The sequence below is a fragment of the Pangasianodon hypophthalmus genome, chromosome 18, assembly GCF_027358585.1.
Source record: "Pangasianodon hypophthalmus isolate fPanHyp1 chromosome 18, fPanHyp1.pri, whole genome shotgun sequence".
In the NCBI taxonomy this organism is placed as follows: domain Eukaryota; kingdom Metazoa; phylum Chordata; class Actinopteri; order Siluriformes; family Pangasiidae; genus Pangasianodon; species Pangasianodon hypophthalmus.
Window position 1 is genome coordinate 2,311,196 of NC_069727.1, and position 25,508 is coordinate 2,336,703.

The window sequence follows — 25,508 nt, forward strand, 5'->3', positions numbered from 1 at the left end:
AGATGACATGAGGAAGAAACCTTGAGAGGAACCAGACTCAAAAGGGAACTCGTCCTCATCTGGGTGACACCGGATGGTGCGATTATAAATCATTACTCTTCTATAACTGTGTACTATAGAGTCAAACAGTGCTGTGTGTTTTAAAGGATCTTGAGTACAAGAATCTGAGTTGTTATTGATGTCAGTAGAGTTTTAGCTTTAAGTCAATAGTAGCCAAGTAAAGTTACCCACTGTGGAATCTTTTTTCCAGCCATATCTCTCTCCCTCTCTCTCTCTCTCTCTCTCTCTTCCCCAGTTTGGTTTTTAAGCATAGAGTAATTCAGTATATATGCACTTTGTCATTACACTGCTCCAGCTTCTCTGCTTTATGCAGAAGTGCACTCACTCTCTCCTCACTTGATGCTTTTTCTTCTCAGAGGTTGCTAAGAGAATCCACTAGTTACCATTTATTCCAGAGACATGTCCTGGCCTGTTCCATGTATACAGTCTAGTTGATGGATGGAAACCTGTTCATCACAACACATTTGAAGTTACTGTTTAAAGAGCAAAGTCAGTTGAATGAAATTGTTGAAAAATACAACAATGCTGAATTGATGCTTTAATTTTGCCGATAATTAGGCGTCTAAACATTGATCCATGTCTTCAGTACAGTTCCAGAGTCTTGTAGAATCAGACAAAGCGCTTCTCTTAGCTCGTGGTGGACTTAACACCTTACTAATACACTGTATGTTGACTTTTCCTTGAATTCCTTGTGTCTATGCATCTCAAGCTTTGTTCAGCACACATCCATGCGACTGCTTCGGTACTGGTTCATTCACTGAAGACACAATCATTAATTTTTTTTGGTGGAAATGGCATCAGTTTTTCAAAAGCTGGGGAAATAAGGTGTATATAATACAATAGGTTATAATATAATACCTTAGTTCATGGCTACTTAATTCAGTTCAATTTTATTTGTATAGTGCTTTTAACAATGGACATTGTCACAAAGCAGCTTTACAGAAATAATGGATTAAAAAATATATGTATTGTAAATATGTGAATACAGCAGGTCTGAAGCCGCTGTTTTTAGTGTTTGGAATGAAATAGTGATGCTTTTTAAATTCTGAACACAAAAACACACCAGAGCAAAGAGGATTTATCCTTAGATCAGAAGTTCTCAGTTCTGGGTTTTACAAAATACATTTATTCTCACCTTCACCAACTGGAACTTCCATGTAAACATTGTGAGAGAAATTGTAGGTTTACAAAAAAGTCTTATCACTGAAATATTATTCCTGAATAAAAATCATTTGAGTATTTATTTAATGTCAATATGACAAACTACATCACACAGGCACTTTATTTTATACCACAGACAGTATAAAATATATTTATTGCAAGTCAACAAAACACAGACGTAATACAGATTTAAATTAAAAACATCATTCATAAAGTCAGAGAAATTTATTAACATTAAACTCCACCCTAAAACAAATGAGAAGTTTATACTGAAATATTTGTGATGTGTTTAGTGTTTCTGTTAATCGTAGACTGGGCTCTCTCTGGCAGCCATTCTAGGAGAAGTACAACTCTCATGCCAAACATGGGTAGACGGAGCTCATTAGCAGTGTTTATAGACCTGACCAAGTCCTTTGACACAGCGAGTGGAGGCGGAGTGTGGACAGTCCTGTTCAAGCTGGGATGCTTGCCGAAATTCCTCACCCTACTGAAACAGCTACATGAAGGCCAGAGGGGACAAGCGAAACACAAAGGCGACCTGTCTGAAATTTTTGCCATCGACAATAGCGTCAAGCAAGGCTCTGTCCTTCTGCTCCCACACTTTTCGCCATCTTCTTCAGCCTGATGATCACAGAAGCCAAGGAGGACCTATTGGAGGGACTCTACATTAGATTCTGGCAGATGGCAGAATCTTCAACCTTTGCCACCTTCTCGCATGCACCAAGACCTTCGATGGGTTGATCCTGGAGTTTCGCTTCACGTATGACTGTACTCTCTTTTCCTACACACAGGAGGCTCTGCAGATAATTGTAAACCACTTCGCCCACGTAGCAGTGGCCTTTGGTATGACCGCCAGTCTGAAGAAAATGGAAGTGATGTACCAGAAGCTTCCACATTTGGACTGCATCCCTCCCCAGATCAACGTCAACGGGCACCCTCTCAACACTATGGATCATTTCATGTACCTTGGGAGTGTCAGCGCCGATGAAGAAATGGTGTCCAAGGACATCAACAACCGCCTCTCTAAAGCCAGCAGTTCCTTTGGCTGCCTCCAGAAGCATGTTTGGAGGGAATAATTGCTGTGCATGTCCACCAAGATCCATATCTACAGGGCTCCCATCATCTTGACCCTACTCTATGGAGCAGAAGCCTGGGTACTCTAGAGGAAGCACATGCAACTCCACCAACGCTGTCTGTGGTCCATCATTAGATGGCAGGACCTACGTTACCAACAATAATGTCCTGGATAGAGCCGAGCTGCCTAGCGTTGAGGCCATGCTGCTGCCAAAGCAGCTCCATGGTGCTGGCTACGTCGCCCCGTAAGGAAGACACCTGCATGCCCAAAGCCGTCTTATATGGGGAATTGTGTGAGGGGAAGAGTATCAAAGGAGCCCCACGTTAGTGCTTCAAGGACCAGCTGAAACGCCAGCCAGCTCAGCCAATCCGACATCGACCACCAGTTCTGTGAACAGTTGGCTGCTAAATAGATCACACTGGTCTGCAGCCACCAAGCACGCTGCCAAGATCTACAAGGCCTCTTGGTGAGCAGCAGTGGAGGAGACACGTAGAAAAACAAAGGAGGCAGCAGCCCTCAATTGGCTTGCTGAGCCACCAGAGAACCCAATGCTGTCACCACAGACTCAAATCACAGTAATCTTTGCACGTGAAGACCAAGCCAATGAGTGATTCTGTTGCTAATATATAGTTTGTGGTGTATTTCCTGTTATTCTGGTGAGAAGACAGCGGTTATGTCCTGTGACGATGTCACAGGGTGTCACACTGATGTCACAATGACATTTTATAGGTTAAAAGAATTGCTATGTCAAACATAAGTGAGAATGGTCAGATTTTGCTTCTAAAAAAAAAGGACCAAGAGCTTCGTTTCTTACTTACCATTTTCCAGTGATGTCACATTAATGAGAAATCCAGAATAAATGAAGCGGAGACATTGGTGCAAATGCTGGACTCAAAGTCCAAGAATGCAATTCAGCTATACAACACTGAGTTACAGCTCGGCTTGGCTAGTTGACGAGCACAATGTGTTAGCATGAAAGTTGATGCTTTGGAAGCTGTTCTGTTTGAGCAGAGTGTACAGATGAGGACATAAGAGTGCTGGACAGGCTAAAGCACTGCTGCATCACTCTTCTTATGTAAAGATGAAACAAGGGCTAAATCTCACTGCACCACTATCACTATCAGCTAGTCAAACAGCATTGTGGACAATGTAGGAAAATAAAAATATCAATCAAAGAAGTTTAAACCAAAAAAAAGAGTTAACTTTCAACATTCTATTTTAATTTCCCTACATTATCCCAATGACTATTTATCCCTTTAGTTTGATTTGGCCCTTGTTTCATCTCAATATAAAAAGAGTGACACAGTAGTGCTTTAGTCTGTCAAAAAATAATAATAAAAAATGCTATAACTTAATAAATCATGGTCGTTGAAGATCACATGTTAATTATAAAGATTGATGTGCAAGGGTGGACTTTTCCTTTAATATTTTTGAACACCAGGGGCCATTAGTGTGCAGTGTTTTAACTAAAGCTTTGAGTAGTTAACCTCTAACTGGGAAAAGATGGACCGCTTCCTCCGCTTCTCCTTTTGGAATTTGCAATGTTTGAACCTATAGAGTATACAGAGAAAATTTCATATTCATTCTTGCATGCACAACATTGGTACTGTTCATTTTACTGAACATATAAAACAATCACTTTTATATATAATTACAGGTTTAATATTGTAAACTTACTCATATCGGCATCAGTAGAACAGTGCTGCTCCTGGTCCAGAGAGTCAGAACTTCCCGTCTTTCCTTTTCTCAATTTCTGTAAAATGAGAATGAGATATTAAGCGTTCATAGAAGCTTCACTACATTTCAATATTCTAGTATTTTAGAATAATATAATAATAGTTGTTATAATCAATGATATGTTGAAGTTTTCTATAAGGAGACATTAATATTTTATGGAAGGAGTCTCCAGTGTCAGCGCTTTGTAAAAGTGGGGATAGAGGGGTTTACACTTTGCAGTTTCTCAGTAATATGACAAGCTATGCTTTTTTGTCATATTACCTTCAAGAGAGAGAAAAAAGAGAGGCTGGTGAGATAGCTGCTATAACGTAAGTGAGAACAGGAACTAACTTGGTTCCCTGGTGCAGATGAGATGAGATAATAAAAAAAAAAGTCACTTAAGTAGTTTTAGTTTTTAAGTTACAGCACCTACTAGATATAGTATGGAAAACACAGTATATAATTTACTGCAGGATTTATATAGGAAATAATTCTTTACCTTGAAGAGATTCTTCAGTTTTGGATGCTTGAGGAAAAGTTCCTTTTTGATCTCCACTGCAGATGGACCTTGGTCATTAATGGCCTGGCTGAATTCCAGATGTTCTTCTGTGTCATTTGCAGGTGAACGAGAGTGTGATGATGTAATGTAGATGTCTTCAGGATTCATGCTCTGAAGTGTCCTGACGATCGAGACTGCCAGTGATCCAGTCAGCTCTGGACTCTGGGACTTTAATGCCTCAAACAGATCACTCTGAGAGCCGATTCTCTGTAGCACCTGTGTGTACACTGTGTCAATGAGCCTGCTCTGAAGCTCTTTAGGCTCGTGTTCGTCATCCTTCAGCTTCACACCCCTGCAACCTTTCAGAACATCCAGGACAGCAATGGTAATTAATTGCACCTCATCACTGGTCTCATATAAGAATGGAGATACCTCAGCTGATGATTCCTGCTGGATCCTGAGTAATATTGTTCTAACACAGTGACATAGAGCAGTCAAAGAAAAGGTTTTGGCTTTTTCACAGCTGTATGAGGCAACTTCTGGTGTTTTCTCAGCATTTGAAATAGTCTCCATGCTTTGTTGTGGTGCTGGATGCAATTCGGAGCAGGACGCTGTCGTATCTAACTTTTGGTCCTCAATAGAGCGCAGGTCCTCACTGTAGATGCTGAATATTTCATCCACACACTGATCAAATGATACTGACAGGTGCTCCATTACTTGCTTCCAGACAATGTTCGACAACAGCTCTGTCGCATCAGCGTACACCTCAGACAGAGGTCTTGAGAAGTCAAAATTCTCAGGTGTGACAAAGGGCATGGTTGGAAGTTCTTGTGTGCGGGCAGGAGTTGGTGGTGGCAAAATACAGGAAGTAAGCAAGCGTTTTACTGACTCTTCAGCAAATTCGCATAGAAATTCATATGCCAATGACTGCTGCATGTCAGTATTTACTTGTCTCCTTCTTGTCTCAACAGCAGAATCTGAGACGCTCTTGATGGGAGTCATTCTACGCTTTATTAGCTGCTGGATCATGTCTACAAACTTGAGTGTGAACTTGTGAGGGGCTCCTTTTGAATTCATTTCACCAGATCTGTTTGCTGCTGCAAATAAATTCTCCAGAGAACTAAAATGCTCAGCATGTTCTAAATCCAAAGAGGCCATCAAGGTGTCCACTAATGTGGTCATTGAAACTACGTCACTGCTTCGAGTCTTGGGTCGCACTTCCTTGTCTAAGCTTCTCAGTGAACTTTTTAAGCAGGGTGATCTCTTACCTAGAGAAGATAACGATGGATAAGGAGTCACAGGATTTGTTACTTCATTCCAGTTCAAATTATTGTCCTTTGACACCAATGTTCTGGATGATGCTGTGGAACAGAGTCTCTCTGGCTCTATACTTTTTAGTGTATGAGCTGATGGAGGTTTGTCCACGCCAACATTTTTCTGCATGGATCCAATCACATTGCGTGCATGCTGTGCTTCTTGTGATGATTGCAATTGCTCATCAATAGCCAAGAATACATTAGCAACAACTTTTCTTACTTCAGCTTCTCTCTGCTGATGCTTGAACAAAAATTCACTGACCTGGCTCATCACACTATCATACAGATTATGCACAAATGACCACAAGTCTACCTCAGAGATGTTAGGACGGGACTCTGTACTTCCCTTTGAAGATCCAGAGTCTGTCTGTTCTAGGGAGTGAAGCACATGTATGTCCTCACTGGAAGGCAAGGAACCTGAGAATGAATTCTCACAAATATCAGCTGCCAGTTGTGGAGATTGTGCAATGTTTCCCAATAGGTCACGAATGTCTGTCACAAATTCCTCCACAATTTTCAAAGCAGTAGTATCCAGGTCTGCCTCAGGAATGTCAGCATCTGCAATTACGATTGATTGAGAGAAGACCTCGCTCACAAGCCTGGAAGCCTCAGTCCTAAACTCTTCGCTGGAAATTTTCTGGATGGCTGAAATGTTCTCTTCCGTACTAGTCGTCAATACATTCGTCTCTAAATCTGAAAAATTATCATCTGCATCACTGCCACTTCCTGACGAGCCATCAGGCCATTTGAACTGCACTAGACTGAATAACATATCATCCACAACCCTTTCAGCAACAAGGGACACATATGAACGAGATTGTGTTGCTTTGAATGAATATTTTTCAGTTGCAATCTCTTCTTTCTCTTTGGTTTTGTGCTCTTCTGATATATAAACGGTGATTATCTCCTGTAGTATGTCCTTTGTGCACTGTTGGATCTGCTCTCGATTGACATTAAGGGTGACAAGCCTTTGCAAGCTGTCACTTAAGGTCTTCCAGGGCTTAAATGCATTCAAGCGACTGGCAGCTAATATGTGTGAATCACTCTGGCTTGCTTGCGCAACCTCATTAGGAGGTGATGGACTGCTCCTGGTGGATGTTAAAACTTTGACTGTCTTAGTGCTTGGCTGAGCAAGCAGCTGTGAGAAAGATTTTACAACTTTATTCTGCATGCTTCCATAAATTCTCCTAACTGCGGACAAAAGTCTGTTGCTATCATCCTGAGCGGTTGTTGAGGATTTACTTGGTTTAGCACTTGGCTTGTCGGTAGTCAGATCTCCAGACTGAGATGTTTGTATGAGTTCTTGTGCTGCTGCAGTAATCTCATTAACAAAGGTTTTAACCATTGAATTAGAAGCAGTGCTCAAGTCATCAGCCAATACATTGGAGTGGAGATCGTCCTTAGGATCCAAATTATTGGTGGTCTTAATAAGAATATCATTAACTGCCTTTGAAGCTCTTATCTGGAAGTTCTTACTGGAAAGTGTGTGAGTATTTAGTGGGTGTGAGTCAGACGAATCGCTTTCACTTTCTGATTTAAAGAGTGTCTCTGAACTAGAAGCAGATGACAGGACCTCGAGTTTTCGGGCAACACTAGTAAGGAGCTGCAAAATGCGCAAATCTTCCTTTTCATCGAGGCGGTTAGTCATGGTACTGACGATGGCATTCATGACAGCTTTAGTCACTAAAACAGAGTTAGTACTATTGGACTTAGGCAGAATATGAAACGGTGGTGACTGACTACCTGAATCTGAACTCAGTGCCATGTTAGCATTTGTGACAACCTTAGTCACCGAGTTAGTTCCCTTGGACTTAGGCAGGATATGAAATGGTGGTGACGGACTGCCTGTGTCTGAACTCAGTGCCATGTTACTTGCGCCAGAAATAATCTCCTGAAACTCTTCTTTAACGACTGCGGCATTCAATTCAGAGGAACTGTTTGAGGACCAGCCACTGTGGAGTCCACTCACTGACTGTTGTTGGCTTTCATCGTCTCTCAACGGAATGTTGTCCTCTGTTATTTCCAAAAGCACGTCCACTGGTTCACTATCAATCTCCAGGTCCTCATCCTTAGTTAACGTGGAGTGAGACCTTTAATAAAAATTCACAAGGTGTAAACTTGATGAAAAATGCTTCTTCAATGAGGACTTTAGATAGTTATTGGTTCCTAAAGGAACTGATAGAGGAACACACTGGTGCATAGTTCAACCAAAGAGCCAAACAAATATGTTACACATTGCAGTTTTAAAATGTTTTCTATATTAGATATAATAAAATTTCTGAAAGAAGGATTAACTTTTTAACTTGAGAGAATGAACTCATGAATTTGAGAGAATTTACTCCTCTTATGCTTCAGAAACAGTCCAGTGCTGTATAGCAGTTACTACCACTGAGGGTCACAGTAAGGGTTAAGTGTGTAATGAAGAGTAAATAGCATGAAATAAGCATTCAGACTTAAGTCCATTTGTTTTGCAATATCAATTCAAAAAAGGTGCAGTATAAAGTCCACTGTCTGTTTATATTATAAATTCAGTTTATATTACAGTTTTATGTAAATCTTTCTCATTTGTACAACACTGTATTTATCTAAGATACATTTTATTGTCTTTATTGTCTTTGACTTAAAATTTCTTAACTGAAATTTTAGAGAATTTTTACCCTGACATACATCTTTTAGTCAATGTAAAGACACATAAAACACTACAGAACAGAATTCTGGGTAAAATTACATACAGAATTAGACATAATGAAATAATTAATCTATAAACAATCTGGACTAGGACTATTCATGAAAATCAGGCTCAATAAATTTGGCTTATATCAGAGGATTATTTGAATTCTATATCACCTTATAAAATAAACTCTGCATTTTTAATATGTAAACTCTGCATTTTTATTGTCTTTAAAAATATGTGCTTGATTTAAAGAGGGTTGTACAGTGCACAGATCAGTAATCTCAATAATCTGAATGAATACAGTGTGGGAGAAAGAAAAAAAAGGGGGGAAATTTTTCAGACAAAAGGGAAGTAAGGTTGAAGATAAGAATAGAAAATATAAATAAGCAGTTAATACATGAAAGTAAAGCACTAAAATGTACAAGCATGAATAAACAAAATTGTAGGTGCACTAAATACAAACTCAATTCTGCAAACGTATTGTCCAGATGGTGATGTTGAGGTAAAAAGATTCTATGCCTGGGATGGAAAGGGTTAATCAGCCAAATAGAGTTGCAGAGTGTGTACGTATGCTAGAAGGGGCTTCCAGATTTTAGAGAATGGTGTATTGGGTTGATGGAGGGAATATCTAATAAATAAGTTATTTAATAAGTTAAAGGAATAAGTCTAATAAATGTGATGGTGGGTGAGGGTTTTTCCAGTTAAGCAAGATTTTTCGCCTGGCCAGCAATATGAGAAAAGCAATAAAGTCAATGAAATGGCGGGGTAGCAAATGATCAGCGGCCAGGACACCTCCATGCATAAATATTGATGTAAATAAATAAATATTTATCTCATTTGTAAATGCTATCTTTCTATGTTTTCCTCTCTCTCAGTGAGCAGGGCCTGTGGCTGTGGCTGTTGGTGTGGCCGTGGGTGTGGTTGTGGTTGTGGGTGTGAGTGGAGCTAAGCTGATCTGAACTGAACCGAACCGAGCTGCTGGTGGAAAGCAGCTGATTTTCTGTTTTTTTTTCTGTTGTTTGCAATTCCTCCCCATGCAGAATCACAGACAAAAACACTCCCCAGTCATCTTACCCTGAGTCCACTGTGTCCTTGAGCTCATGCCTGTTAGAAGGAGATAGTACAGATTGATGTGAGGAACCAGGTTCTGAAGAGCAAGGGAATGAAGGATCCACGTTCAGAATTTCATCCATGTTTGGAATGATGATTTTTAGTGCCATTTCTGTCACAGTCTTCACAACTTTCTTCAATATTTTGTGCATTTCTTCTCTTGTGAGCTAAAGGCAAAAACAAATCGTTTTTTTTTTAAAAAAATGAATTCAGTTTGATGAAGCTGACTGGAAAAAACAATAGAAACCCTCATATAATTTGTATTGGTTTTAATGGTTATAATGGGAATTGTATTGGTCTCTGTGATACTGCTAATTTGCTGCCTTCTGTTAGTGGCATGTTATGTCTAGTGGATACCATTAATGACCAGTAATGGTAAAGGTTTTAATGGTTAGCTGATGGTTTGTAATGGAATTTTAGTGGAAACCATTAGAATTTCTGTGATGGTTTCTATTGGGTTTTTTTTTCAGCAGGGGATTTAAACAGTTCTATATTAAAAGACTCACCGGATCACTCGTTGCCTCTCTCATCACATGTAATTGTCTGAAAGTTAAAAAAAAAAAAAAAAAAAGTAAAGTTGAAACTTTTAAGTGAAGTTTTTTTTTTAACAGTAATATAACAGTAGAGACAGTGAAGAGCTGAGTACATACTGATCAGTCAGACGCTCCAGGAAGTTGGAGATGATTGGAGAGACAGGTGTTTCTGAGTCAGAAACTTCTGCTGCATTAGGAAGCATCTGGGTCATGTCTTCTCCTGAGTCGGATTAACTTCCTGTAACTATAACACACAAAAGCAAGAAATCAGTAAAAGGAAAAAGCTGCTAATTTCTGCAGATCAAACCACCGAAAATGGGATTTGCCATGAAAAAAAAAAAAATTAAAAGAGTTTTGTTTTAAAGGGAATTTGTTTTAGACCTGTTTGTGTCCAACAATTATCACACATTAACAAATAAAATATATTTTTAAAAGTATTATCCTTTTATATATATATATATATATATATATATATATATATATATATATATATATATATATATATATATATATATATATGTATATATATATGTATATATATATATATATATATATATATATTTAATAGCCTAATTATTTGGACTTTCTACTGATTTTGAAAATAAAATAAATAAATTAATGAAATTAATGCCCCTGTTAACCTGTAATAAAAGCTGACACTAATAACAGCTTCACTACAACAGACCACTCGTGTTATGATCCTCATACACTTAAAATATATATATATATATATATATATATATATATATATATATATATATATATATATATATATATATATATTTCCTCTTTTGGTGATTTTTCCTCGTTTTTGCTCCTAATAATAATAATAATAATAATAATAATAATAATAGTAAAAGCACCGCTTTGTGTATTCTCTGCGGTTTAACGGTTTTCCCACGCGCGCATACGTTTAAATTTAAAAATACACAATAAGCGCACGAGCCGGTTAACGGACATTTTACGTTTACGGACATTTACACGGAGAACGAGAAGTAATGACACATCGCCTTACTTGTGAAGTTTATTTATTTATTTAAAAAAAAGAGCTGTAAGGGCTTTATGAAATAATAAAGACGTTTTAATGAAACTCAAGAAACTACTGCATTTAGAAGGGTTTGTTTTGTTTTCTTCTTTCTTTTTAGGATTAATATGTGACCTTAAGGTTCCTCTTCAAAGACAAAATTTTCTGACCTCATGTGAAAGTGGAGCTCCAGATTCATGGTGGCTTCATAAGCAAAGCAAAAAAAAAAAAAAAAAAAAAAAAAAAAAAAAAACTAACAGAAATAAATATTAATGCAGTAACAGTTCTGTATCACATGAGAGAAACCACATGAGTTTACATTTTAAATAACCTAAAATCTCCTAAAATGGAAGGTAAGCATCATAAAGCACAATGCTGGTAGTGGAGTCATAACTTCTCTTCAGGGAGCATGGTGGCTTAGTGGTGTTGCATCACATGTCCAGGGTTGAGGGTTTGATTCCTACCTCTGTTCTGCATGTCTCGGGGGTTTCCTGTGGGTATTCTGTTTTCCTCCCCAGTCCAAAGACCTGTGTTATAGGCTGGTTGGCATCTGTAAATTGCCCTGTGTGTGCAATCGTGCCCTGCTGTGGGTTGGTACCATGTCTAAGGTGTTTCCCACCTTGTACCCTGAGTCCCCTGAGATAGGCTCCAGGTGCCCCATGACCCTGTGTAGGATGGATGGAATTTCTTTTCATTATTTCTGACCAATGAAAAAGACAAAACCTATAACTGGTGTGTTAGTGTGTTACATTCCACAGCTTTCCATCTTTATCATGAGTGATTGATAAAATAGTTTATCATGAGTGAATCATAAAATGGTTCATCAATCATGAATAAGTGATAAAATGGCTTATCATGAGTGATAAAATGGCCCAATAAAGTTAAACAATCAAAATATCAGCTCAAAACCTTTGTGAATATGTAATATACTAAATATAGGATACTTTAATCAATTGTATACATTATGTATGATATTTAGTATAAATATTTCCTGCAAGTTTCCTAACTCAGATGACTTGATGTAACACTTTATGGATTGTAGACCTTCTGAGCCACTACATCTCATACAGCGCAGCGTTAACCACCTTCTTGCTAGCTAATCGCAGAACCAAAACCTCAAAGAAGCCAGCTATTAAAGGAAGGTCATCTTTTCTACACTTATCAAACTCTTCCAAAGTAGGACAAAGTGTAAATGTAGTCAAATCAAGCCCTGCCATAACTCCCAAATAACAGCCAAACCACAACATAATCACTCCAATGAAAAAAAGACAGTTAAAACAAATATAGTTATTAAAGATCCCAGATGAGCCCCTAATTCTATTATGATCCAGTCTAGGATTAGGTCTCACAGTGTGAGTAGGCAAGGGGTAATGTATAAGGTGAAGTGAAGTCAGTATATGGTGCCCTAGACTAGCCAGGAATGAGACACACCAGGAATAAACTCAAAAATGTGATATATTGTGATATAATACAGAATGTATACAATTGCTGTACACCACAAATAAACTCAAACAACTTCAGGGTGGACCAAGACCAAAATAATAAACAAAAACCACTGTTAAGGGAACTAACTTACCTAAAAAGAACAATGAAAAAAACAAAACAAAAGACAATCCTCTTCCCTAACTCTTCCCTTATCAAAACAGAGACCAAAACCCACACTCAAAAGAAATGGCAGTCTACCGGTGAACATATACAGTGTCAATATTTACAAACAGGATTTACAAATCTTGGCAGCGGACAAAAACCCAAAGCACAGATCAAACTCGTAAGCAGGATAGCACAGTTAAAAAAAAAAAAACAGAAGTTTCACACAAAAGCACGAAATGGCTTAACAATTACAACCACGAACACAATCTAAGCTCAACAATTCGAAGCTAGAGACACTGGCTTTCGTCGCCTCTGAATACTGTCGCCCTTTGATGACGTCATCTTTGGGGCGGAAGCGGCACACAAGGCTGATGGATGGCAGTGTCTAAGGCACGGCAGGAAGGCCCGGACTGGAATCTGGAATGGCCCGACCTGCAGAACATTGCAGGCTGTAACACAGGGGTTCCCAAACATTTGAAGCAAATAACCCCAAATGTTCATTATAAATTTTCTGTGCCCTTAAGCCTTGCCTACCTTAATTTTTTTTATTCAATATGTATAATTAGAACTACTGTAATATTTGAACATCATATGTCAGTAACATGTGTAAGTGACTAAAAACCAAACGAATATTGCTTACCAGTCTAGTGGGAAGGATGAGCTTACATTGCTTGACACAGCTTTACAAAAAGCCAGGATGTCTCTGAAAGGGCGCATCTCTTTCCGTTGTCACATCCAGAACAATACGTAAAGAATAAAACACAATAGGGTGTGCTGTTATAGGAAAATAATCCACATCGGGGTGCTGTGATATGGCCTGTGATGCAGAGGGGCCTAGTTTACATTTGACACTGACTCAAGGCGAGTTTGTTTAGTGGAGGTAGATGGACGGATGCTGAGTTCTTTCTGCCGAGCTACACTCCTGAGCTGCCGGTGATCCAGACCCCCCTACGCTCTGGACCAGATGAGCATCACTCCTGAGCTGCTGGTAATCCAGACCCCCCTACACTCTGGACCTGTCCACCGGCAATGCTTCACACTGCCACGAAGACGCTTCAGCTGTTTTCTATGGACTACACAAAGACACATTGTACACACACACACGCGCACTACAGTGTAAACCCATGAGGATGGGTTCTCTGTTGAGTCTGGTTCCTCTCAAGGTTTCTTCCTATCACCATCTCAGGGAGTTTTTCCTTGCCACCGTCGCCCTGCTTCCTCATCAGAGACGTCTCACACACACACACACACACACACACACACACACACACACACACTTCACTTTACTTTTGTTTGTGTAAAGCTGCTTTGAGACAATGACCTTTGTAAAAAAGCGCTATACAAATAAAAATGAATTGAAAATTGAATTGAGCTACATTAGTGCAGCATGTCGGGATAATGAAAAAGACTAAAATAGCACGTACAGTTTTAATTTAAACGTGGATTCTCAGTAACATTTACAAATAATAGCACACTAAAATCGTCTTCATAGTCAGAGCGATATTTCTTATATTAATTTGTAAAATAAATGAATAAAAAAAGAGGCACATCTGTAAATCAAGCGACTGCTAGTTACTATGTAAGAAATAAACCACCGTGTGGTGTTGTTACTCTTTAGTTTTCAGCAGTGATGTTCAGAAATAGAGGAAAAAGCCACACACGCATACACACACACACACATTTCTAAACACTACATTATGTAAAATACTGGGTGAGGGGTTGTTATGATGAACTGGAGTTAATGTTACCACCGCAGAGTTGATTATTCTCCTAAATCAGCATATCCCCAAGTGGCTTATTCCTCTTATACCAAAGCAATTTGCCAATGCTAACTGTTTTTTTTTATTTATTAAACAACAAGTCATAAGGAGATGTTTAACAAACATTTATGGAAGGAGCCTCTAGTGTCAGTGCTTTATAACAGTCAGAGGTAAAGCTGTAACTTTAGCTTTTCCAGCTTCTTCAGGACAGAGGAGTTAGTAAGTGAAAAGACAGTTAAGTTATAATTAAGTTATAATTAGATGAACCATCATAGGGGACTTAATAATGCTATAGTGTGGACTTATGTACACATATAAATAAATTTGCCATCATTACCCCCAAACCACTGCTGTCTGAAAACAAGGGTGTTGAAATTAAAGAACTGAAGCTAAAGACTAAAGCAGTTTCTATGGAAAATTTCAGTTTGTGGAACTGAAATTACTTTTAAGACAAAACTGCAATGGAAATGAGAAACAATTATCTTAAAATTAAACAATTCAGTGTATAAAACTGTTACTGCTTTATTTTTGTGGTTCTATTAAATCCACTGGGGCTACAGTGGCTTAGTGGTTAGCACTGTTGCCTCGCACCTCCGGGGATGGAGGTTTGAATCCCGCCTCCACCCTGTGTGCTCTGAGTTTGCATTTTCTCCCTCTGCTTTTGGGGTTTCCCTCCCAGTCCAAAGACATGCGCTGTAGGCTAACTGGCATTTTCCAAATTGTTCGTAGTGTGTGAATGGGTGATTGTGCCCTGTGATGGGTTGGCACCCTGTCCAGGGTGTCCCCCGCCCTGTGCCCTTGGGGTAGGCTCCAGGCTCCACCGTGACCCTGTGCAGTATAAAAAGTATAGAAAATGGATGGATTAAATGTGCTTTTAATTTTAAAGACTACCAGTTCCTGCCTTAATCTGTTTAACATTCTTTAGATTCTACAGATTTGTTACCTAGATTTACTCCACAGTGCTGTAGAAGTCTGGATTCTGATTGGTCAGGAGGTGTTGATTCCATTTTGCAGCATTACAACCTTGAACTTAGAAGGACTTAATTTGGATTTTATGTAATGAATCTACACAAAGTGGCCTACAATACTGGCATCAGTATAGTTTGCAAAAGTTATTTACAAATAACCAAGAGGCCAAGGGTTAGTCAACATGATGCTACCACCAACATGCTTCACAGCAGGTTTATTGTTATCAGGAAAAAATAATTCATAACGTAAATTTCTTCCTCCTAAAATACTGTATACTTGGCAAAATGGCAATTGTACAGTTCTCATACAGGGTACACATACAGTGCCCTGTCAGAGAGAAATGTACTAAACTGTAACTTTCACTGGAGCAGTAGTCTTTAGTGTATATATTTCACCTGGGAAGGTGCATGTAGTGTACCTTTGAAGCTTTAATCTTAAAGCTAATTAAAGGCACAATGATAAAATCCAAAATTATAAATAAATAAAAAAAGTAAAATTATTTTATAAAGTGCAAACAAGTGCTGGACCCAGGTGGAGTCTTAAATCCTATTTTACATAGAATTTCTACCTGAGGTCAGCATTGAATTTATTTATGGTGTCACACTGCCCTCTAGTGGTTAATCTCTCATATAAAAGAAGACACATTATACTTTAATAATTAGCAGTAGTATATTAATTAGTTTTTTTTGGCTAACCTACTACTGCTACTAGTAACCTACTATAGTAGGTTAGGCAAAATATTCAGAGAAAATTTAAGAAAAAAGAAGAAGAACAACAACAACAAAAACCCTTACAAACACTTATTTTACTAACCCTTACCGCTCTACGTCGACACAGACCCTATAACTGTCAACAACCTGTTCTCAGCCACCATGTCACCCCAATCACACATTTACCCACTACCTGACACACAAAACAAGGCCATGGATGAATACATCTCTGAGGCTTTGCAACAACCCTCTACATCACCAGACCTGCTACATTTATCATATGTGTACAGCTCTTATTTATACAGAAGAATGGAGGCAGTCTTTGTCCTTGAATAAATTATCATGGCCTAAAATAAATCATATTAAAATATAGGTACCATCTGGCTGTAGTGTCCTCAGCTCAGGAACAGCTCAAAACAGCCCACATCTTCAGCAAGCTCAATCTTTGAAATGCCAACTAATTAAAATCACAGGTGATGTGACAATCTAATAATCCTAACCTAATAATCTCTCCCTCTATCTCCCTCTCTCTGTCTCTCTCTCTCTCTCTGTCGAGCTACACATGGTACTCTTGAGATGCCAGTGATCCTGATCCCTTCTGCTCTCTGGACCTGCCTGATCCATCCTACAGCCTAAAGATCATTGAGATTACTGTGAATGGTACCACTTAAAAACCATGAAGATAGCTTTGGACCACAATTCATATGAACAGTTATGCTATGATGGATAGCTTTAGGACTGCAATTGCCACGAATAGTTTCACACTCAAGTCTCCATCAGTGAACCGTGGAAAATTTCAACAAACAGACTTCATGTGAAAACTGTGATGAATTTCCTGGTTACACAAATCTACTATTTGACCATGTAGTACACAGTTATAGAAGGGAATTATTTATAATGACACTATCCAGTATCATCCAGATGAGGTTGGGTTCCCTTTTGAGTCTGGTTCCTCTCAAGGTTTCTTCCTCATATCGTCTCAGGGAGTTTTTCCTCACCACCGTCGCCTCTGGCTTCCTCATTAGGGATAAATTCATACAGTTAAAACTTATATCTTAAATGTATTTATTTCTGCTTTGTGACAGTGTCTGTTGTTAAAAGCTCTATACAAATAAAATTGAATTGAATTGAATTGAATGATTGGAAGACGGCCCTCAGTATGACCTCAGGTCACTATGGATATTTGGTAATTCTATTTGGCGTGCTCAATGTCCTGTCTATTTTCCAGACCATCATTAATGATGTACTCAAAGACATGCACAGAGAATTGTGATTGCCTACATAGATGAGAATTTAATTTAGCCCAACTCCTTAACCCAGCCAACCCAGTGCATAAAAAGGGTGCTGGACCTTTTAATCAAGAACAATCTCTTTGCTTGTGGAAAAAAAAAAAATCCAAGTGCCACCTTCCTGGGATGTCAAGAGGGTGTTGTCATGGACAAATCCAAGGTTCAAGCAGTAGCAGAGCAGCCCACTCACTAAACTTTCTATTTTTATTAATGAGTCATGAGAAACTTCAGCATCATTGCAACCCCTCTCACATCACTCCTTATAGGAGGATGAAAGAAACTCTTCTGCAACACCAGAGCAGATCATGCTTTTAACAACCTAAAGCAAACTCACAGCAGGACATATTCTACTTATGTCAAGTGGGCTGAACCAAAGTAGACCAATAACATCAGGAACTCCTCTTAAATGTGTTATCAGCATTTACCTGAAAGGTACATTCTGAATGCACAAACAGATTAAGCATACATCTACAAACTACATACAGATGAACAAATGGCAATTTATTTAAAAAACAAACAAATAAACAAAAAAAACAAACATAGGTTTAATGTAAAAATGGTGATAGCCTAGGTATTCACCCCCTTGCTGTCAGACCCCTAAATTAGTTCTTTTGGAAAGAGACATGGTTACAGAGGCAGTTAGTTTTCATAAACAATTAGTTTTCATTAGTAGGTTTTGTTGTAGTGTTTATGGCCCTGAGTTTATTGCTCTATTCTGTCCCCTAGTGGAGCAAAAGAGACTAGCTCCCAAATATTTTAATCCAATTATGGTCCACAACACAATTTTAATTTACAACTTGGATTTTAAATTCATTTGTTGAGCTAGATTTGAACCTTTATCAGGCTGGCCCTGAGCTGTGGGCTGTATGTTTAACAGCCCTGGTTTAAAGTAAGCTTTCGCCTTGGTGCCACTTCTAAAACATCCAAGTTTGACATTCTTAGTAGAGGCTGATATCTCTGAACAATGGTGTTAATCTTGAAGTCCAATCTTATCTAATGCTTCTTTAAAGCTATATATAAACTGTATAAACTGCATTTGAGGCGAAGTTAAAACTTATAATTCAACTTGTAATAAAAACCACCAAAAACACCCCCTCAAACTGCAATTTCAACTCGTCAAGTTGGGGTCGTCCTCTCAATTACGCCAGAGGAAATGCGTAATCCACCATTTCAGAGCCGCTACTAGTCCACCGTGAGTGACGCCATTTTGTAGTAAGAAAACGTGAAAAGTCAAAAGGACTCTTTGGAGTCAACAGACCTGTGCTGCAAAAGAGAGTACCCTCATAAATACTGCAGGAGTGGCAGGCAGTATGATTCCCTTAAAGAAAAGTGGATAAATAAATTAGTCACAGTGTAAAAGCTAACAGATGTTGCTAGCTAGCAAAACGCTTGTGACTAGCCATGTCAACTCCACTCGGTAAAACCCTCTTTATGAGTGAAATAAAAATAGAATACACAATAATTCAGTAATGTTGCCATGGTGATATGATACTTACGCAAAATACTTGTGTATATTTCCTCATTATTTTATTGATAAACACTTTTGGCCAATACATATATATATATATATATATATATATATATTATGGGTACATGCTTGGGCCTCCTTTTATGCAATAATATACAACAAAAATATGAATTACTTCTATTAACTTCATTAAATTAAAGACGAAAAACTTGTGCATAGCAGGGTGGATGAATAACAGATAATGTTGTAGCTAAAAGTTGTTTTAAACTTTTATTTATGGATTTTTTTTTCTTATCACATAAAATTTCCTCATGAAATGGACTTGAAAGCTCAAAAACTGATAAAAAAAATACAATAAAATGTCAAAAAATGGGAGCTGAAAGACACAATGGTGCAGTGTAAGGCACTGCATGAACAAGCCATTGTGTTTTTTAAATTTCCTCATGTAAAAAGCAGCAATTAAAAACAGCTTACAAAATTAAATAACATTAAAACAATTGATGATGGTTCACACCTAGTAAAACAGTGACTAAAACAGATTACAAGATCAAAAACATCTTGCAAAAACAGCAGCTAAAAGCAGATTTCAAGATTAGAAAACTAAAATATTTTAAACAATATTTAAAAGCAATTGTTAACATCATGTAAAAACACTAACTAAAAGCACCTTACAACTTTAAAAACCTGAAAAACATGAATTTATACCACAACAAGCACGTATAGCACTCCTAAAAAGGATCACTACCTTGTCGTGTGTAGCGGGAAATTTCACTACAATGTGAAGTGAAGTGAAGTGACTTGTGGCCAAAGTAGGGGTAAGACTATGTTCCGCAATGTATCTTGGATGACTAGGGAAATGACAAGATCTAGGTCTTCAACCCCTAATACATTTAATTCCTGTACTTATTTATTTAAGTATGTTTTTATCTGCCTTGCTAAGTACGCCTTTGTCTTTTGTAGCGGCGACTGATGAGGATTGAGGCTCTGGAATTTAATAACGTAAACGGTAGCTCCCAGAGTAAGAAGTAATATTAACCCTTCTTCCCCTCTATCAGCCCACAAGACAGGAGGAATGCCCCTACTCCAAGATAACAGAAGTTTGGGTTTATTTTTACAGTGTTTGGTAAACACAAAGAAAACACAAGAATAACAGAGAATAAAGAAACACAAATAAACTCTTCACTTGTGAATAGTCCAATGGAAATGTACAAAATTTTGCTTTTACTGCTGTAATCCCCACAACAATCAGAATCAAGGAAACAGTTCCCTCAAAAAGTTCAGATGATATTCAGTTAAACCAACAGTTCTTAGTAAATTTTTACATCTCACTTCACAGAATTTTTATGAGACAATCAACATACCTGAGTAAGAGTCATAACCCAATATTAGACTTTTACCTCACTGCAGAACTGGGCTGGTGTTGGAGCGTCCGTATATGGCAGGGTAATCAGTTCACCCAATGGGAAACCTGTTAATATCAAGTCTTTTCCTTTTAAAAAAACAAGAAAGAACAGTTCAGAGAAAATCAGCAAAATCACTGTCCATGCGAATGCTTCCGGTAGACAGGAAAATCTTTCAACACACACAAAAAAAACAGAGGCAGTTTTGTTCAAAAGCAAGCGCTGTTCCCATTTCAGAAAGTCTATTCAAGTGTCCATCGAAAAATAATAATAATAATAATAATAATGATAATAATAATAATTTCGAAAGTCTTGAGACGAAAACACTGTAGAATGTCCAAAAAATTCAACTATGAAATAGAGAAAAGGAAAAAATAATACTAAGTTCCAGAGCAATGGTTTAACACTCAAAACAGGAAAATCAGCACTGTCAAAAGAGCATCAAAGAGTCTGCAATGCCGTTCGCGTCTACACAGCGGCAGTAACGTGTCGAAACGGCATGTGAAGAATTTTCTAGCAGCAATAGCAGCAGAGGTCACTCGTTCAGAAATCAGCTTCGTTTTAAGAACAACAAAAATACTGTCCGTGTATTTCTTCCGGATGTCAACTGTAGTTGAACAAAAATGAATAAACTTCACAGTACCTCAGCTCTCTCAGACGGAGACAAACACTCACGCAAACACCCTCTCAGCAAACGCGATGAGCGACGCCCCTCTCGTATCACACAGGTACACAACTCGGTTCCACAGCAATCACACTGCCATGATAAGACTCGCAACAGCACAAGCTCTAGTGATGGGAAGTTCGGATCATTTTACCGACTCGGACCTTTGAGTCTCGTTCAGTTACTCGTTTTTGTTACTGTTTCTTGAAGATCTGTGGTGTTATGTAATAATAATAATAATAATAATAATAATAATAATTACTATGCACCCGTTTGTAAGGAAGGTTGTAAATTACCTAATTTCTCTATCCAATGCTGTCATGTCACGTGACAAAAGAACGAACGACTCGAAAGACTCGAGAGATGAACTAATCAATTCTCTTTCCGGCTCAGACTGCATTGGTTAAGCTTATGGGCTGTCACGTGATGAACGAACGACTCAAACCCAAAGACTCGAGAGATGAACTAATCAATTCTCTTTCCGGCTCAGACTGCATTGGTTAAGCTTATGGGGCTGTCACGTGACGAATGAACGACTCAGACCCGAAGACTCGAAACAGGTGAACTAATTCCAGTACAGAACCTATAGGATGTTGCGCATGCGCGACTGAACAAATCACTCCCCGAGACGACTTGTTCTTCCCGAGTCACATTAAAGATTCGTTCAAAATGAACGAATCGTTCAAGAACGACCCATCACTAACAAGCTCGGGTCAGCTCCTCGTCAGCTCACCTCGATACTCGCTGAATGCTGTCCACGTAAAAGCAAAGGAATCGCGAGAAGTGGGCTTTATTTCTTTTACTCTTAGCCTCTCTGGCACTCTCCGTTCGTCGCGTGTGTGCCCTCGAGCTTGTATTTTTCTATCCCCCTCGTTTTTCACTCCCGCCATCTCACATCACTTCTGGTCTCAGTTTTTTCAAAAAAAAAAAAACCCTTTAAAATAAAAGTCTTTGAATACCTCCACGTGGTTTAGGGGCTTGCGTGTCTCAGTGACCCAGAGAGCTATGCTGGCTGGAGCCTTGTGCTCCTGGCAGGGCCACCCATGCCAGACAGGTCAAAAGGTAGAGACCAGACTAAGAGTGATCCCTGGTCCTCCAGGTTGGGGGTTGGACACTGGGCTAACAACCCAGTTCTGAAAAAACATATTTTGTTATGGTAACAGCAACAGAAGAAACTAAAACTACTGGATGTAATGGGCCTTCAGAGTTATTGCAAGATACTCGGATGAATGGCAGTGGTGAAAGCCTAATGGAAGCTACTGCCAGGAAGGCGGAAGTCCTGAATGCCAAAACCAAAACCGGGATAGGATTTTGGAATGTGAGGACAATGTATGACACAGGCAAGCTAGCTCAGGTAACATCAGAAATGAGACGTTACAACTTACATATACTGGGAATCAGTGTGAGCAGATGGACAGGTTCAGGAAGACTCAGAATCAGTACTGGAGAAACAGTGTTGTACTCAGGAAGAGATGACAATCAGCACTTTGAGGGAGTAGCCATTATCCTCAAGAAGGGTATGGAGAAATGTTTGATAGAGTGGAAACCTATCAACAACAGACTCATCAAGATCAGACTGAGAGGGAAGCAAATCAACACGACAATCTTACAGTGTTATGCCCCTACAAACGACAATGATGAAGGTGTAAAAGACAGATTTTATGAACAGTTACAAGCTGTGCTGGAGGAAACACCAAGACATGACATGAGGATTGTAATGGGAGACATGAATGCAAAAATTGGTAATGATAACACCAACTACGAGAGAGTCATGGGAAGAGAGGGCTGTGGTACTATGAATGAAAATGGAGAGAGACTGATAGAACTCTGTACCACCTATGATCTCGTCGTTGGAGGGACGCTCTTTCCTCACAGAGAGATTCACAAGATGACCTGGTACTCTCCTAATGGAAGGGACAAAAATCAGATAGACCATTTTATGATAAATGGTACCTGGCGAAGGTCACTCCTGGATGTCAGAGTTAAGAGGGGTGGTAGCGGCAGTTAAAGTTAAGCTAAGGAAGACAGGTGGCAAAAGACCTGGAAGGCAGCAATTAGATGTGGAGAAACTACAAAAACCCAAAAAGAAAAGTAGTTTTTGTTCTGCAGCCAAAAAAGAAATATCAAGCACTAGCAGCTATGGAAGACCACACACAGTCTGAAGAACAAGATATAAACACCAAGTGGGAACACATCAAAGCAGCATACCTCCAGATCAGCGAAGTTTGCTTGGGTACCAAGGAAAAGAAAAGGAAAGAATGGATCACAGCTGACACCTTGCAGGCCATCAATACCAGGAGAGGATTGAAGAAACAGCTCTTGGATGCTAAATCAGAGAGATTGAAAGAGAGATACAAGCTGAGCTACCAACAAGCAGATAGAGAAGTGAAGAGATTGGTAAGGTCAGACAAAAGATCGTTCATGGATGACCTTGCAAGCCAAGCAGAAGAAGCAGCTAATATGGGAGAACAAGGGAAGGTGTATAAAACAACCAAGATAATCTGTGGCAAATATTGTGGAAATAAAGACACACCAATCAGAGACAAATATGGACAACTACTGACATCAGAAAGAGAAATTGATGCACACTGGACTGAGCACTTCAGTGAAGTATTGAACAGGCCACCACCAACATCTGAAGCTGACATTCTGGAAGCGGAGCATGATATTGCAGCCAAGATGCTTCTCCCACTATTTACAGCAATATGGAATGAAAAAAAGATACCAACAGACTGGTCAGAAGGCATCATTGTGAAGATCCCCAAGAAAGATGACCTTAGCAGCTGCAACAACCGGCGTGGAATAACACTTCTGTCCATACCAAGCAAGATCCTAGCGAAAATCATAATCCAGCGGTTATCGGACACAGTCGACCAACATCTCTGAAAGGAACAGGCTGGGTTCCGGAAATAAAGAGGATGTATAGATCAAATTTTTGTACTGCGGAACATTATTGAACAGTGCACAGAATGGCAGAGGCAACTATACATCAACTTTGTGGATTTTGAGAAAGCCTTTGATAGTATCCACAGAGATAGCCTTTGGCGCATCCTCCGTGCATATGGAATACCACAAGATATCGTCCTTCTCATCAAAAGCTTCTACAACAACTTCACATGCAGGGTTTTAAACAGTGACCTCTGTTTCCATGTGAAGACTGGCTTGAGTCAGGGCTGTGTAATGTCAGCATTCCTTTTTAACATTGCTATTGACTGGGTGATGCGTAGAACAACAGAAGACCAGCCAAGAGGTGTGAGATGGACCCTCTTCTCTACACTTGAAGATCTGGACTTTGTAGACGATCTGGCTCTTATCTCCCACACATACCAGCACATCCAGGAGAAGACATACCGCCTCAATACATATGCTGAACAGATAGGTTTGAGGAGCAACCTGCAGAAGACAGAGGTGATGACACTCAACATCCCAAATCCATCACCAGTGCAGGTGAATGGAGAAAATCTTCCAATGAATAAGGAGTTCACCTACTTCGGCAGTAATGTCAGATATGATGGAGGAGTGGACAGTGACATAAAGAATCATCTTTACAAGGCCAGAAATGTGTTCAGAATGCTGAACAGTGTTTGGAGGTCCCAGCAGTATAGCACAAGACTAAGCTGAAGTTGTACCAGAGCTGTGTGCTTTCCACACTGTTATATGGCTCAGAATGCTGGAGGATAACAGACTGTGACCTGAATAAGCTCTCCGTTTTCCACACAAAGAACCTAAGGAGAATCATACAAATTTTCTGGCCAAACACCATCTCTAATGAGCAATTGCTTGCTATTTGTAATCAGGACAGCATCGGGACCATCATCATGAGAAGAAGGTGGAGGTGGATTGGGCACTTGCTAAGCAAAGAACCAGAAAATATCACCCGCATAGCCCTTCACTGGACACCGGAGTGCAAACGCAGGAGAAGAAGACCAAAGAACACCTGGCGACGGACAGTAGAAGGAGAATTAAAGAACATGAACCACACTTGGGGCACCATCAAGAAGCTGGCCCAGAAAAGACATGAGTGGAGGACCTTTGTTGCTGCCCTACATGCCAGTGGCATAACGGGCAATAACTAACTAAGCACATATAGCAGCCATCATATGGCATAATCTAACCTTATAGTTTCCTAACAGGTCTTCTACGTTCTTCCATGTGAATTTATCAATTTGGAACGACCGTTTGTTCAGAGGCTGTGACTCTTGCATTAGGAATAGTATCTGGTCATCAGTATACCAGCTGATATCCTCTCATAGAAGTATTTATTATATCTATTGCGATGCATGCATTTTACAGAGACATCGATCCCCTCAACATCTAAAATAATGCCAGGGTATGTTTCCTGGTTCACCACTAATTCTCCACACAACACTGGCCTATATCGGTGGTTGTGATGACCTCTGGTCTCCATTTGGTGTGATCTTGTTTAGGTTTGGAAGGTTTTGCAGCTGTAATGAGCATGGCTTCTTTAAGGTTATTACAGGGACAATCCA

At 39.2% G+C, this 25,508-nt stretch overlaps 1 protein-coding gene across 2 annotated transcripts; it reads right to left on the bottom strand.

The window, feature by feature from the left end:
* Nucleotides 1–54: 54 nt before the first annotated feature.
* On the bottom strand, nt 55–16,447 carry LOC113523868 (uncharacterized). 2 transcript variants are annotated; one of them, XM_053241735.1, is made up of 8 exons: nt 12,745–16,447; nt 11,633–11,833; nt 10,262–10,388; nt 10,118–10,154; nt 9,576–9,778; nt 4,512–7,917; nt 3,974–4,049; nt 55–3,847 (listed from the first exon to the last, which is right to left on the bottom strand). In XM_053241735.1, the coding sequence occupies exons 3-8, from the start codon at nt 10,354–10,356 to the stop codon at nt 3,786–3,788; spliced, it is 3,879 nt and encodes a 1,292-aa protein (XP_053097710.1). In that variant the 5' UTR covers nt 10,357–10,388; nt 11,633–11,833; nt 12,745–16,447; the 3' UTR covers nt 55–3,785. The 2 variants fall into 2 exon arrangements, with proteins under 2 accessions (XP_053097710.1, XP_053097709.1); XM_053241734.1 differs by having other exon boundaries at nt 11,633–16,447.
* Between the last annotated feature and the right edge of the window lie 9,061 nt (nt 16,448–25,508).

What these genes read in the sequence shown, in the direction of transcription:
- LOC113523868 (XM_053241735.1), bottom strand. Translation starts at nt 10,356, where the DNA reads ATGACCCAGATGCTTCCTAATGCAGCAGAAGTTTCTGACTCAGAAACA. An exon ending in GAGAGGCAACGAGTGATCCG is followed by an intron (nt 9,779 to 10,117) that starts GTGAGTCTTTTA and finishes TTTTGCCTTTAG; the next exon opens with CTCACAAGAGAAGAAATGCA. An exon ending in AACTGAAGAATCTCTTCAAG is followed by an intron (nt 4,050 to 4,511) that starts GTAAAGAATTAT and finishes CTCATTTTACAG; the next exon opens with AAATTGAGAAAAGGAAAGAC.